This window comes from Centroberyx affinis, unplaced genomic scaffold, assembly GCF_046629955.1.
Source record: "Centroberyx affinis isolate AG114_WGS23_722 - 3 ecotype Tasmania unplaced genomic scaffold, CSIRO-AGI_Caff_v1 ptg001689l_1, whole genome shotgun sequence".
Classification (NCBI taxonomy): domain Eukaryota; kingdom Metazoa; phylum Chordata; class Actinopteri; order Beryciformes; family Berycidae; genus Centroberyx; species Centroberyx affinis.
The window spans coordinates 46812-60717 of NW_027280107.1; the positions used below are offsets into that span (position 1 = coordinate 46812).

Genomic DNA, 13906 nt, shown 5'->3' on the forward strand with positions numbered 1-13906 from the left:
GTCCTTGAAAACACCATATTTTCATGTAACTTACATCAGCATGAGTCTAACAAAAAATCACCTTAATATTTCTGTAGTATTCCAATAGGGACTAGTGTGTTTATACTGTGTTTAAGTATAGTGGGTTTATAGTGATCCTATTGACCCTACCATGACATAGTACTTTGTATGTCTCTTTTTATTTTACTTAGCCTATAATGCACTGTGAAATTATATAGATTTAGAAATCAGTATGAACGAATAGGCAGATTATATTCACTAATAGAAATTTGTTAAATGAGTTTAAGTGAGTTTACCCAGAGACGAACAGGCTGGATATTTCCATTCTGTTTAGTTTACTGACATGCCAGAAGGTCTCAACTAATGCTGCTTTCAGGTGCTCCTCGGAAAAGAATGACTTATGAAGCATTCAAGTGCTTCTGGTCGGACAGAATAACAAAATGGCTTTGTAACAAAAATGGTCATTTGTTGGTTGTTGTTTTGAAATAAACCATAATGACCAATAACCAATGACTTAAAATATAAACATACAACAGTAATTATTTACATAGAATGCAAACTAATGAAATACATAATAAAATACATAGTTTGTTCTCAGTTGTTGTCCATGCTCTCCGTCATTATTTCAAGACACGCCCCCTAAAGTCATCTCGTTATCACAGAAAATCCCCACGTTCACTGTCTTATTTACCACTTTCTTGGGTCGTTAATGTGCGGCTAACTGTAATCACGATGTTTCCGAAAAGCCTCAAACGCAGCAAAAGACCTGGCCTGTGACGTAGCCGGAACTGGAGCACGTACACAACAAAGATGGCGTCGGCCGGAGAGGCAACGTTGGAAGAGTCACACGTGGGGAAAAAGAAAAAGGTAACTATGATGAAATTCAGTATATTAACTTGTCAGAAGACACCATTGCAGTTATATCATGCTGGTACTTTATTGTCAGTACCGTGCTGTTGAAACTATCAGACCCAAGGTAAAGTTAGCTGACTGGTTGCTAATGTCAGGTAAGCGAAGTGCCCTGTTTGTTAGTTAAAACTAAACTCGCTGTTCTTTTCTTTGATAAAGTCACTTTAACTAATCCGCTAACATTTGCTCTTTCTGACAGCCTTCATCGCGTTACTGGCAGGACACACAGGAGGACGGGAAGAGCGAAAGTCAGTCAAAAAGTCAAAATGACGGAGAAAAGAGTAAACGGGCTCTGCAGCAGAAAGAGAAAAGGATGCAGGGAGCAAAGAAGAGAAATCACGGAGGAGATCCAAGAGGTGGAAAGAAACTCATATCGGGGGTAAGTGAATGGAAGTGAATGAGATTTTACTAGCTTGGCCCGAATGGCTTCAAGATGTCGCTGTTATTCATGTGTATGTGTAGTAAATATACAAATCATGTTGAGGTCTGACGTGATCGCAGTGTGTGTGAGTAGTAAATAAATATCTAACAGGGAGGTCTTGTAGTCGTTCAGACTAACCTGTATTACTATGTATTTACGACCCTTACAATTAATATTTGTGGAATTAAATCCAATTTATTTCCCCTGATTGTTACTCATGCTCCTTTTAGAAATCTGACCCGTTCCCCGGGCCTGCTCCAGTTCCAGAAGAGAGACTTAAGAAGTTTCGGAGGAAAGAGAAAAGTAAACTGGTAAGCCCCCCCCCCCTACCCTCTTTCTTTATTCACATTTGCTGGTAATGAGTAGAGTTAACTATTCGTCCTTTATTCTTCTCCTCCTAGCCTCCCCGTCATCGACACAAGCTGAGAGAGGTGGTGGCTCAGTCGGAGGTCGTCTCAGAAATGGCCCAGAAACAGGCTGCACGATTCGACCTTCTCCTTCCAGAGGATGCAGGGTATTTACGTTCTGATGCGACAACTCTTTCACATCATTGTGTGCGAGGTAGATGACCACTGAAATGCACTTCCTGGTTGTGACACCTCTCCCTTTACCCTCAGGTTCCTAGAGGGAGACGAGGATGAGGACACATGTACGATCTCCCAGGACGACATTGCAGATGCTGTGGATATAACATCTGGGGCAAAGGTGAGACACTGACTGGACGTCGTAGTAGGGTGTTGGAAGATCTCACTTTTTGACTTCTGTGTGCTGGTCTGTCAGTGGTGTTGTGAGTCTCTGCCTTTTACTTAAAGAAATTTTTCTCTCTCCCTACTTTCTCCTCAGTATTTTAATCTTAACCTGTCTCAGTTTGGGCCGTATCGACTGGATTACAGCAAGACTGGACGGTCAGTATCACGCTATCCAAACCCAGTCATGTATCAAATGTCTGTCTTGGGGTTTATTTGTCTACCAATACTTTACTGCTATTTGTTTACATCACCAAATGGACATCATGGTTAATTTTTAATTTTAAAAAATAGACATTTTCATCAAATACAGGTGTATGAATTCAAAGACTGCCACAGCTAATGATTTGTTTATGGCAATTTATTGTATTGATTGGAAATGCATACAGGGTCATGATAATTCTCTGACTTGCTATGAAAATGAACTCTTGATTGTGGTTTTTCAAGTAAAAAGCTTTTTGGATTGTGTTTGTGCTTTTGAGACTTTGTTTTCAATGCTGTGTGTTTTCTTTTCTGCAGCCACCTGCTACTTGGTGGGAGGAGAGGTCATGTAGCTTGTCTAGACTGGCAGTCCAAACAGCTAATGTGTGAGATAAACGTGATGGAGTCTGTCAATGATGTGAAGTAAGTAGGCCAACCCTGCATTGTGCAGCATCACACAACATATAGAATGTAATACATTACATCAAGTTACCAACAGCTGTGAACTTCTTTCCCTCTTTAAATATTCAATGTCTGCCTCATGTAGGTGGCTCCATAGTGAGCACATGTATGCAGTGGCTCAGAAGAAGTGGCTATATATCTACGACTCTAATGGAATTGAGCTTCATTGCATTCGCAAATTCAACGATGTCCTTCGCATGCAGTTCCTCCCCTACCACTTTTTGCTGGCCACGGCGGTGAGTTCAATAAAACCTCTCCTCTGGATTTCATGCAAAATATGTTGCATGGTTATGTTAATGATAGTAGTGTTATCTTCCTGAGGTTTTTATTTACGTAAATAACATGTGCCCAGAACTAGGAATGCACTGATACATCGGCAGACTGTGGGCGTCAGTATCAGTATCAATGTGAGGAGCGTCCTGTCGCTCTTTGAACTACCTAATAAAAGCGGAAATACCAAAACAATAATCTTGGGGGTGAAAAAAGTAATATCGGTATATTATCGATATTATTTTTACTGCTGATATTTGGCTGATTGTGGAATTGCCATTTTTATTTCCTTTTTTTCTAGGAGTGTGTCACTTAATACAACTGTCAAATTAGCAACAGAATAAAACTAATATGATCTTTTGTTTAAAAACCTTAAATATCTTAAGATATGCATGTCTGAAAAGCTTGACCTGCTTTATACCTGTATTTGTACAAAGATTCTTACAAAAGGCATATCAGATAGCAGCCTCGGGCTCAAAAACACATATTGGTGCATCCCTACGCTGAACCCTGATACTATGTCAGATGTGCAGCAGCTCTGTTGAGAGCTCTGTTGTTAAACCCTCCTGTTCTTCCTCATGGTCAGAGTGCCACAGGTTTCCTGCAGTACCTGGATGTGTCTGTGGGAAAGGAGGTGGCGGCCATCTGCACCAAGGCCGGCCGGCTTGACGTGATGTGCCAGAACCCTCAAAATGCCATCATCCACCTGGGCCACTCCAATGGCACCGTCACCCTCTGGTCCCCCAACCAGAAAGAAGCCCTTGTCAAGATGCTCTGCCACCAGGGTGGTGTGCGCTCCGTCACTGCTGACAAGACTGGCACGTGAGTCTCTTAGGAAATGATGTACTGCTGATGTAGGCCAAGATGAATATTTCTACTTGTATTTCTTTTAGAAGCAGGAAGCTGTATGATTCTCTATATCAGTGGTGTACAATCAAGTATACAAGCTTTCCTTTGACTACACTAGTAGATTTAACGAATTAAGTGCTCCCTTTCTCTTGCTGAAGGTGTGCAAATCATTGTGCAGATCAATTGCTGTTGTGTAATCTTTAGTTGAAACGAAAACCTGCAGACTCTTGGTCCTCCATGGCGCATGATTGGACACCACTGCTCTGTATAGATGCTGCATCATAACATATATCATAACACATATAACACATGTAGGGCTCTAAATTGCAATGTTTTTTAAAGAAATGCGAGTTCATATTTTACATTATGTTGCATTAAATTATTCACAGTAATCAACAGTCACGCAAACTTAAGTTAGTTTAACAACAAACTCCTAGTCAATAGAAAGATGAAGCAATCTATAGCTGAGTACTTTAAAAAGAAAAATTAGGAGATGGGAGGGGGGAGAGAAAAGGAGATGGAGCCACCAAGTGGTGCTGATGATGCTGAGGAGAAAGCTGCAGGCACTGTCACTAAGATGACAGCAGAAAAGATTTGTATTTACATTTTAAAAAATGGTGCGACCAAATCATATGCTGGTGCCACCAATGGAAAAGCAAATTTTGAGCCCTGAAGTGATCTTTTTTTTTCTTTTTTCTTTTTTTTTTAGTTCTTGGAATGTAATGAGTTTTTGGCATGTTGAGTTTATTGATAAATGCAATTTTTTTTCTAAACAAGGTTGTGTTTCTCACAAGTAAACCATAAATGCTAGACAGACTGGTTTGATAGCAACTTTTTCTGTGGTCAGTAGTGTGCTGCACTTCCCTTAACGTCCATCAGAGAGCAGTCTCCTCATGCTTTCCTCTTGTGTCTCCTAGGTACATGGTGACATCGGGCATGGACAAGAAGCTGAAGGTCTATGACATCAGAGCCTTCAAGCCCCTCCAGTCCTACTTCCTGCCTGCTGGAGCTTCCAGTCTGTCACTGAGCCAGAGGGGGCTGCTGTCTGCAGCCACAGGGGACATCGTCCAGGTCATGATCTCCTCCACACCGCATAATTAATGATATGTGAAGGATGAACTGAAACACTATTAAATGTCTATTAAATAGCACACAGAGCAATAGGTAAACAAATTTTAATTAGGGACGGCCTGGTTCATTATATTTTGCCACATTTAAGCCTATATATGAAGTGTTTTATTCCACAACACTACATATCTATTCCAAAAAAAGTACAGATCATACAGATCACTACCACTAACATTCATCATTCAGTGTATCTAAAAATTTAGAGGATCAAGGCTGTAAACATGTTATCGTTAGTAATAATCCATGACATTTTCATATAAATAACTTTTGTTTTGTTGCTCTCTATCACTTATTGATATAACAAACAAAATGATTCCACCTATACCCAGTTCATTAAATATTTTATATTTCCTGTTCTAAACACTTGATGTTACCCAGGAAAAATCTAACTGGCACACAAGAAGTGAAGCGTTTTACATTTCTGGTAGCAGCAACAGCGGTGTGTTTGGAATAAATAGAAGAACTCAGTAGTTGGCATGAGAAGCGATAGCCACCATGGCTGAACAGACAAAGAAAAGACCAGTAGCTACAGAAACTCATCAACTTCATTAACAGAAAATCCAAGGAAAAAAACGCCATAGTACTGGTGTCATGGTTTGATTGTGAAGTGAGTGCAGTGCAAAAATGGCACAGCAATGAGCGCTTATTACTAAAGATCGATTTGATTTAGATAGATTGATTTTAATTTTTGCTGTCAATTTGAGAATATGTCAAGGTTTTCATATAGGTAATATCTCATTTTTGTATGCACACTCACATCTTGTTAACCTCTTACTCTGGTATCAATAATCAATAATGAACACTAGTCTATTGAAAATGTCTCTATGCAGGTGTACCGGGATGTATGGAGTACTGCAGTGACCAAACCCTACATGGCACACAGAGTGCGGGGAACAGTGTGGGGGCTTCACTTCTGTCCCTTTGAGGATGTCCTCGGGGTCGGGCATGGAGAGGGCTTCACCAGCATGCTGGTACCAGGTCAGATTGGATTTAACACGATGCCTACATATTTGAATAAATAGTTTGAATAATACTGAGGCAGTGCGGGTGCCTCTATTCAGTGCGTGAGCAAAATACAGGAAGCACCAACATAAAGTTCAACTAGACTAAAGAGATTTGGTGGTTCAGCACTAGCATGGTGTGTGTTTCCTGGCATGGAAAAATCCATTTACAGGCGAAACTGTATTTGAGATGATGTTCTCTAGTGCCATCTTGATAATGGATGGTCCAGTTAATCTCAAGAAACAGTAGTTAATAGTGCAGAACATTGAAAATCAATGCTAGAAAAAGCGTCCCATATTATCAGAGCCACCATCACTGAACTCTGTATGCAGGTGTTTCCTTTAACTTTGACAATAATCCAAACATTACGATTTACGAAAATAACCATCAACCCCAGTATGGTAGGAGGATGGAGGGTGAGGGGAGACAGCATAAACATGATTATTGTGATGGCAAAAATGGGATGGACAAACCAGCGGGAGGACAGAAACACACTGATACATAAGAATATAGTGGAAATCTCTTGTAGTGTTTGTTTTTACAGGTAGTTACAGCATTCACTATTTACATGGGAGGTGTTGAAACACCAAGGAAAACAAGGAGCGAGAGGGATGCCAAAGTAAAGAATAAAACCAAATTTAACTAATTCAGAAGGAGAGGTGTAGCTAACTATCTAGAGAAAAGAAAATTGAAACAAGGAGGCCACTGATTGGTTGCTGCTGATTGACACCTCCTTCCTTTGGATTGGTCACCAAAACTTGAACCTGGGAGCAACTGGGTTCAAGTAAAGGAGAGAGAGAGACAGAGAGGGAGAGAGGGAAAGAAAATGCAAACCTTCCACAGAACACATAGAAGATACAGGGGAACCTAACAGCTGTGCACCGTATTTAACTAAATAAACTCTTCTTTTTTTCTGTCTTTACCTCTGTCTCCTCCCTTGCCTTTGACAGGTGCTGGTGAGCCCAACTTTGACGGTCTGGATGCAAATCCTTACCGCAATGCAAAGCAGAGGCAGGAATGGGAGGTCAAGGCTTTATTGGAGAAGATCCAGCCAGATCTGATAAGCCTAGACCCAGGCCAGCTGGGCCAGGTTGACCAAGCTAGCTATGAGCAAAGGCACCAAGACAGAGTCCAAGCTCTGGTTAGTGCCTGGAAGCTTCTTGTCGGCACACATTATGTTTTGTTTGAATTATTGAAACTAGACCATAATACCGTGTTGATTGTTTCCAGCGTTCTTACAGATTAACTTATGTTTTTTGTCTTCTCAGGGCTTTGACCCACTTGCCAAAGAGAAATTCATGCCCAGGTTAAAGACGAAAGGTCGGAGTTCTAGTGGCAAAGTTGAAAAGCGGAAGAAGCAAGTGGCTCATGAGGACCAGAGGGTAAGTTATCCAGAATATCAGATTTGGGAAAGTTTAATGCTGTCACATTTTATCACGTTGTGATCTCACTCGCATATCTCTAGCGATTGTCTCATTACTCTTTGATGTCATTGTTTCCCCCCCAGGATGTGATCAGGACAGCAGTGGAGGACAAGATGAAGATAGAAAAAGAAAGAAAGGAGAGGGAGAAGAAAGAGAAGGCATTATCTGGCCAGAGGTCGGCTCTGGACAGATTCAAGAAATAGAAAAGGAACCATTGTGCAGGCCAAAACCAGTGACATTCTGTGGGAGTGACCTTTGAACTTGGTATAAAAGGCACATTCTGACACTCTGTCCTGCTGTCCTCCTCCCTGCTGACAAGACAGACCCTGCAGAAATGCTGCATGTTGTCAACTGATAAGGACTTTCAGGTTGCATACTGATGGTTAATTAGATCATCTGTATAGCCTGTGGTCAGTGCCCAGGTCAGGCAAATCCATTTAATGCCTCTTGCCGTGTTGCCTGTTTGCATGGGTGGATTAACTAATGGGAGGTGCTATCTACATGGTCACCCAGGAATTGTGTGAAGTCATATTTGTTTCTTTACCCATAAAACCCCACTGATTTCTGACCTTGTCAAGATGGAGTGCTTTGGTAACTGAACTATGTGATCACATTACTGGTCAGTTGTTTTATATAAATATGTTCTAAGAATAAAAACATTTGATCACAAATTGCTATTACTCTAGAAAAATATTTATTTTTATGACAAAGTCACAGGTTTTTTTCATCAGTTCTTGTGCTTATAATGGCTTTCATTGGCACTTTGTTTAATTTCCCAAGTACTGCTTTCCCTAAGGCGTGTGTGTGTGTGTGTGTGTGTGTGTGTGAAACGAGGGTGAAGCACCACTGCTTTGACTGCATCCGTCAGGAAGAGGCTGCTAGAATTAGGGATGCTGTAACCCACCTGACATTGCCTGTCCTTGGACTCAAGCTGAAAGTGGTGGAATCAAAGAGAATGAAGTGGTAGAACCAGCCCAAATGAATGTAGACTGGACTCAGCAGAGACTTGGTGGTGGAGCTGAAGAACAAAGAGACCAGACTGATGACTAATGAGAGAACACTGCTCAGGCCAGAGAAACTCAGTGAGTGACAGGTGAAGGGGCTGAGAGTATAGCTGCTACCAAATTTTCTGTGCCATTTAAAAAAAAAAAAAAAAAAGTAAAAAAAAAAGAGTAAATCTGATGTCAGCGTGTCAACTAGTGAAGTCCATCTGGTAGACCTGGATTAACTCTTGTGTTGTCCTTGGGTCAAAAAGGACCCGTTTCTGAGTTTAACAGCAGTGAAAACCTCCTGAATTTAGTTTTTTCTGCATGAAATGTGAAACGCTAACCTTTTTTATATTTTTATAAAAGCTGTACACCATCAGGATACAAAGATTGTCTTCGGGTAATTTTTGACCCGACAGTTATGAAATGAATTATAGACTAAAATACAAAAATTTTATAAAAAAAAGTGATACATGATTTGTAGTAACTATGAAGCACTCTTTTTCCCGCGAGAATAGAGTCAGGGTTGGGGTCATAATGTTATAAAGGTGCTTCAGTACTAGTCCACTAGTCCAGATGTATATTTTACAGTACAGATACAATACAGAATACCTGGACTGTGAACAGTTATTCCCCACGTTGTTGATACATGACCGGTTGTTTCTTCATGCAAAATAGGTTTTGGGTTAAAAATTAAATGAAGAGGCTTTATACTCGGAGGGACAGTGAGAGTGGGTCATTTTTGACCCGAGGACAAGGGGAGCATACAGAATATGAAGATATCACAAGGGTTAAAAAGAACACCCGCATGGCATGACAACTAGCTGAAGCTGAAATATGGAATGCAGTTTGGTCTCTTCAGCAGTAAGATTTCCGAGTTTACCAACAAGTTTTCACTGATGTGGGCACAACCTTCAACTCTCCCACAGAAATTCACTTTGCCTTTTAGAGGTGTCTGCTGTTATGATCACTACCAACAGTAAGTATACATCTATGGGGCTCCGAGTAAGATTTTACCGCAATAAGTAGTTAATGATCTGAAATGGAGACCAGTGATGATGAGGGTAATGTTGTTATATCTACTGCCATGATTCTAGAAATAGATGAACAGGAAGTGGTACACATGATCCCTGAGCAGATCAGGAAGTAGGGTTAGACACAACCACGTTGCTGTCACATTGTTTCTCCTGTTTTCAATGCAAGAGCATTTAGATGTCTTTCTCAATCAGTGATTAAACAATACAGAACTGTTGGTAATACTATAACAAAAACAGTTACTATATGCAATAGGCAGCTTGCTCCATTTTTTGTTGAAAGCAGGTGTCATGTCATTCTGCTTTTAACTTCCTTGTCCTTGAGCTTTTTCTACAGATAGTCTAAAAAGGGGAAAACCAATTTCACACAATTCTCAGTGTGAAGCCAAAAGGCATGCATGTGTGAACTTTATCTTCCAAAAAAGACATTAGGAAAGCCTGAAATAAGATACAGAGTGGTTTATTGGCGACAGTATTCCATTCATACATACATTTCCTGAGTGTAAACACACACAATCAGTAAAACTCAGCGTTCCCTTTCATTTCCACTGAGGGGAGGAGCAAAACACGGCCTGAGGCCCCGTCCTGACCCCATCCCCATCTGCCTTTTAAATGTCATTATCCCCACAAGCCCTACTAGCAGAGGCCGCAATCAGTCCAGACGAATCAGTGTAAAGCCATCATTCACACTCTACTTGTTTAGCGTTACATAATTCGATGGAACAAGGTTAAAAATACTGCTGCTTGGTGTGCCTATAGCCGTGTATCACATCTCTTCCACGGTGCCGTTTCAGCGTCTGGTGGGAGGCTGCAGCTCCAGAACAGTTGAGCCTCCCGGAGAGATGAACATATGGTGCCTGATTTCCTCTGCTGTCCATCCACAACACAGGCCAAATACATTTCACTCTCCCCAGCCCCAAGTGTCCAATGAATAGCAGCTTGCACACATCATCATGTTGTTACTGTTGAATAAGACGATGCTTTAAGTCCCTTCATACATCATGTATATAGTACCACAGTGAGTATTCTCCAAAAATATGATTTTGAACATAAAAGGTTTTGGCTAATAAATCAAGTCTTACCAGAGTGAACTTTAGTGTGGTATTTTCTTCCCACTGGGTCTAAGGAGCTTGTAGATTTGATATCTACCCTAAAACATTTGCTACTTTTGGGGAAAACATGCATTTACTGTATCTGTTTTTTGTGACTAACATCTACATTGGAAGCAGCCGGTGCCAGACTAGACAGGTGTTACAATGTGTGTAGGTAGCAGCCTACAGAGTTCAGGCTTTCTGTGTTAATAGAAAGACTTGTTCCATAGTGCATTTATCACATAACAAGCAGCTGTATTTCTTCACTTTACTCTAGCAGTGTGCGAATATTGTGTACTTGCATGTTTGTTCTTTATATCTACAGTGTGTGTCAGTGTAACAATGCAAGATACTGTAACAGTCTTCATATCTTCATACTACCAATTGATCATTTATCTTTCGGCATTGACCAAAATGCCTTTTTGAATTAACAGAAATACATTCAAGTGTTTAAAAAATAAAGCTATAAAAATAAAATTACATTTTGTTTTCTTAGTGCACACAGTGTTGCTTCACAGCCAGAAGAGCGCTTGTGCTATTCACAGAATTGAAGCAAGGCACAGCCCCAAAATGAGTCCAACCATCCTTCCAAGCCAGGCTGGACCCCCCCTCACAGCCCCTGCTCCAGCCCCAGAGCCGTCCCAAGCATGGCCCTGACTTTGCAGACCCCCAAGGAAGCGCGTAGGCTCAGCCAGGAGCAGGGGGGTGACGAATGCACATCAGCCCAGTAGCGCAGCATCTCCCTGGGTGGGATGTGATGGATGGACACCATGGCCTGATAGCAGCAGCGCCCGTATGGCACAGCCGGCCCACCAGAGAAGAGCGGACAGTGTGAGGGCAGCACCCCGGCCGTACGGGCACACAGGCCCACAAACACATCCTCAGGGGGCAGAGGCGTGGATAAAGGCGACGCAGCGGCTGCCAGAGACACTTTGAGCAAAGCAGAGCGGGACAGGACATAGGCTGTACCACTGCAATAGTCTGGAAAGACAGAGGGAGGGTAAGCTCCGGATGGGAGGTAGTGCTTGCTGTCCGGGTCCCGGTCCGGAGCCACGTGGAGATGCACCCTGCCGAGGTACAGGTCTCCTTGTTCGTAGGGGTTTCGGCTCCTGTTCAGGAAGTGCAGCAGGGCGCTCGGGTTGAACAGGACATCATCGTCCACTTTGGCCATGAAGTGGGCCTGAGGGCAGAACCTGCGGGCCCAGCCCAGCATGGACAGGGTCTTCAGCGTCAGGTTGGAATAGGTGTCCACAAAACGGCCCTGGATCAGGTCTCCTCGCTCGCGGGCCTCCTCTATCAGCAGCTTGGACAGTCCGGGGTCAGACGCCACACCCACCATGAACAGGGTCATGACCCGGAGGCCCCTCACCTCCACCTCCCCACCCCAAGTGTCCCTGACAGCCTGGCGAGCTCTCTGATTGGCAGGAGCCGAGGTAACCATAGTGATGAGGTATGGCTTGGCACGCTGGCAGAAGAGCGGGCTGGGCATGAGCAGGAACTCCTCGGGTCTGGTAGGAGGGACGCTCTGCGGGGGGATGATGCCGGCGTGCGGCTCCACCACGGCGTTCATGCTCATAGAGGTGACCCATGATTCAATCAGGTCCACGAAGAGCAGGGCGAACAGCGCCGCGGCCACTATCACCGCGCAGAGAAAAGGCAAAAGCCCGAGCCTGTTCCCTCGCTTTCCAAACCGGGACTTACACACCCAGAGCCCCCGTCCCACCATGACCAACCTCCACAGTGACCGCACGGCTCTGTAGCTACAACTCACCCCGTCTCTGTCTTGCTTCCTTTGTCTCGACGACTATAAGTACTCTGCCATTCCGTTAGGATGTCTCTGCGTGTGTGTGTGTGTGTGTGTGTGTGTGTGTGTGTGTGTGTGTATCCGCACCCTTGATCTCTTCCTTTACCCTTGATCAAAGGTTCAGATCCTCCGCAGCAGAAGCAGGCTGCCAGGCGGTGTGGATGTGGCGGAGAGGCTGGTACCCTCGGTGCTGCAGCCGCATCACTTTTGACAAAAGTGGGGTATGCAGTTGCGCAAATGAGACGGTCGATTTGGTGTACGTAGCCCGGAGCTGTATTTGCCCTTATTCTTCAAAATAATATCTGAATGTGTAGCTGTAAGGGTCGCGACAGAGGAAAAAAAAACACTGTGCCAAATGCCCACGATCACATCGAGTGTAATAAAAACGCGCCCCGACATGCATATGCTAATGCTTCTTCTTCTTCAGGGTGTCTCTTTCGCTTCCAGGCTCTGCTGTAGCATGGCAGCGGATGGGGCCAGCCCCGCTATTCAGACTGCAAACTGCACGCGGATGTTGCTAGCCGCATTTAGAGCATCCGCTGCCACTAGTCACTTTTGCTGTAGGCTAATGTCGGGCTACAGTGATGCAGTGATCACATCTGCTGGTCTGTGTTTTATGTTTATATGCCCAACAGCGTTTATATTATTGTTAAATAATATCGGTTCGATGGCATTGTTTCATTAATCGACAAAGAATGATAGGAGCCAATCCTTTAATAAGTTTTAGAGGGCTACTGTACACATAGCCTATCACTGCAAAAAAAAACATCCCTAAAGTAGCCCAAAGGTCAACAAATATATTACTTTAAGTCCCTATACGGGAATAATATTGACAGTGATGGAAGGATATATATAAATGTGTGGGGCGGGAGTGGGGATTACGATTTAGTACACAATCTGAATCATCACGAATACCCTAAATATTACAAATGAAAAGCCACAAAAAGTTCCTGTTTATTCTATATCGGAGAGATCTTAGCTCTCACATAGCCGAGGGGGCATTTCTATAGCATTTGAATGGGCGTGAAGCCGTGCTGTCCACAGACTGTTCTTGCTGTGGTTCTCAGTTCAGACTGTACATCCAGTCCTGACATAGATCTATACGACACCTGGTGGTAATTCAGCGGTAATGCTTGTTCTATGTCTACTAACATGCTGTCAAAGTATTCTACATGTGGCATGGCATTTTTGGCACATACATGTTATATAGGCTACACGCCCACATTATATAGGCCTCGATTGGTTAGACTGCCTAAAATGGAAAAGAAAGTAGTTAACATTAATGTGCAGGCAAATTAATTCAATGTCTATGAATTCATGTGTTGCTAAACTGTGGACTGAATGCTAATGGAAAGCAATGACCAAAAGTGCTTACAGAAAGGGACTGAAGAAGGCCCATGTTCAAGACCTGGTTACCTGGTAAGTTGGTTTCCTCTTTCTTGTGATGTTGCTGATGGATGAGTTGGTGGATGTTATATGCAATGTCCCTTCACAGTTAATACTGACTTATGTGTTTGAATTATTTTTAGCTTCTTAGTGATTTAGCTATTTGATGTCCTGAGGATCTGCCACCATCTTA

At 42.9% G+C, this 13906-nt stretch overlaps 2 protein-coding genes across 2 annotated transcripts; one reads left to right on the plus strand and one right to left on the minus strand.

The window, feature by feature from the left end:
* Positions 1–809: 809 nt before the first annotated feature.
* wdr46 (WD repeat domain 46) lies at positions 810–8077 on the plus strand. Its single transcript, XM_071528560.1, has 14 exons — positions 810–867; positions 1109–1288; positions 1561–1641; positions 1732–1844; positions 1948–2035; positions 2174–2235; positions 2596–2700; positions 2825–2975; positions 3596–3831; positions 4776–4929; positions 5817–5964; positions 6939–7129; positions 7257–7370; positions 7496–8077. The coding sequence occupies exons 1-14, from the start codon at positions 811–813 to the stop codon at positions 7613–7615; spliced, it is 1800 nt and encodes a 599-aa protein (XP_071384661.1). The 5' UTR covers position 810; the 3' UTR covers positions 7616–8077.
* Positions 8078–11133: 3056 nt separating this feature from the next.
* On the minus strand, positions 11134–12652 carry b3galt4 (UDP-Gal:betaGlcNAc beta 1,3-galactosyltransferase, polypeptide 4). Its single transcript, XM_071528567.1, has one exon. The coding sequence runs from the start codon at positions 12247–12249 to the stop codon at positions 11134–11136; it is 1116 nt and encodes a 371-aa protein (XP_071384668.1). The 5' UTR covers positions 12250–12652.
* Positions 12653–13906: the final 1254 nt, after the last annotated feature.

Excerpts from the sequence above, each read along its gene's own strand:
- wdr46 (XM_071528560.1), top strand. The coding sequence starts at position 811 with ATGGCGTCGGCCGGAGAGGCAACGTTGGAAGAGTCACACGTGGGGAAA. Across the intron at positions 2,701-2,824 it reads GAGTCTGTCAATGATGTGAA|GTGGCTCCATAGTGAGCACA; the intron begins GTAAGTAGGCCA and ends TGCCTCATGTAG. Across the intron at positions 2,976-3,595 it reads ACTTTTTGCTGGCCACGGCG|AGTGCCACAGGTTTCCTGCA; the intron begins GTGAGTTCAATA and ends CCTCATGGTCAG.
- b3galt4 (XM_071528567.1), bottom strand. The coding sequence starts at position 12,249 with ATGGTGGGACGGGGGCTCTGGGTGTGTAAGTCCCGGTTTGGAAAGCGA.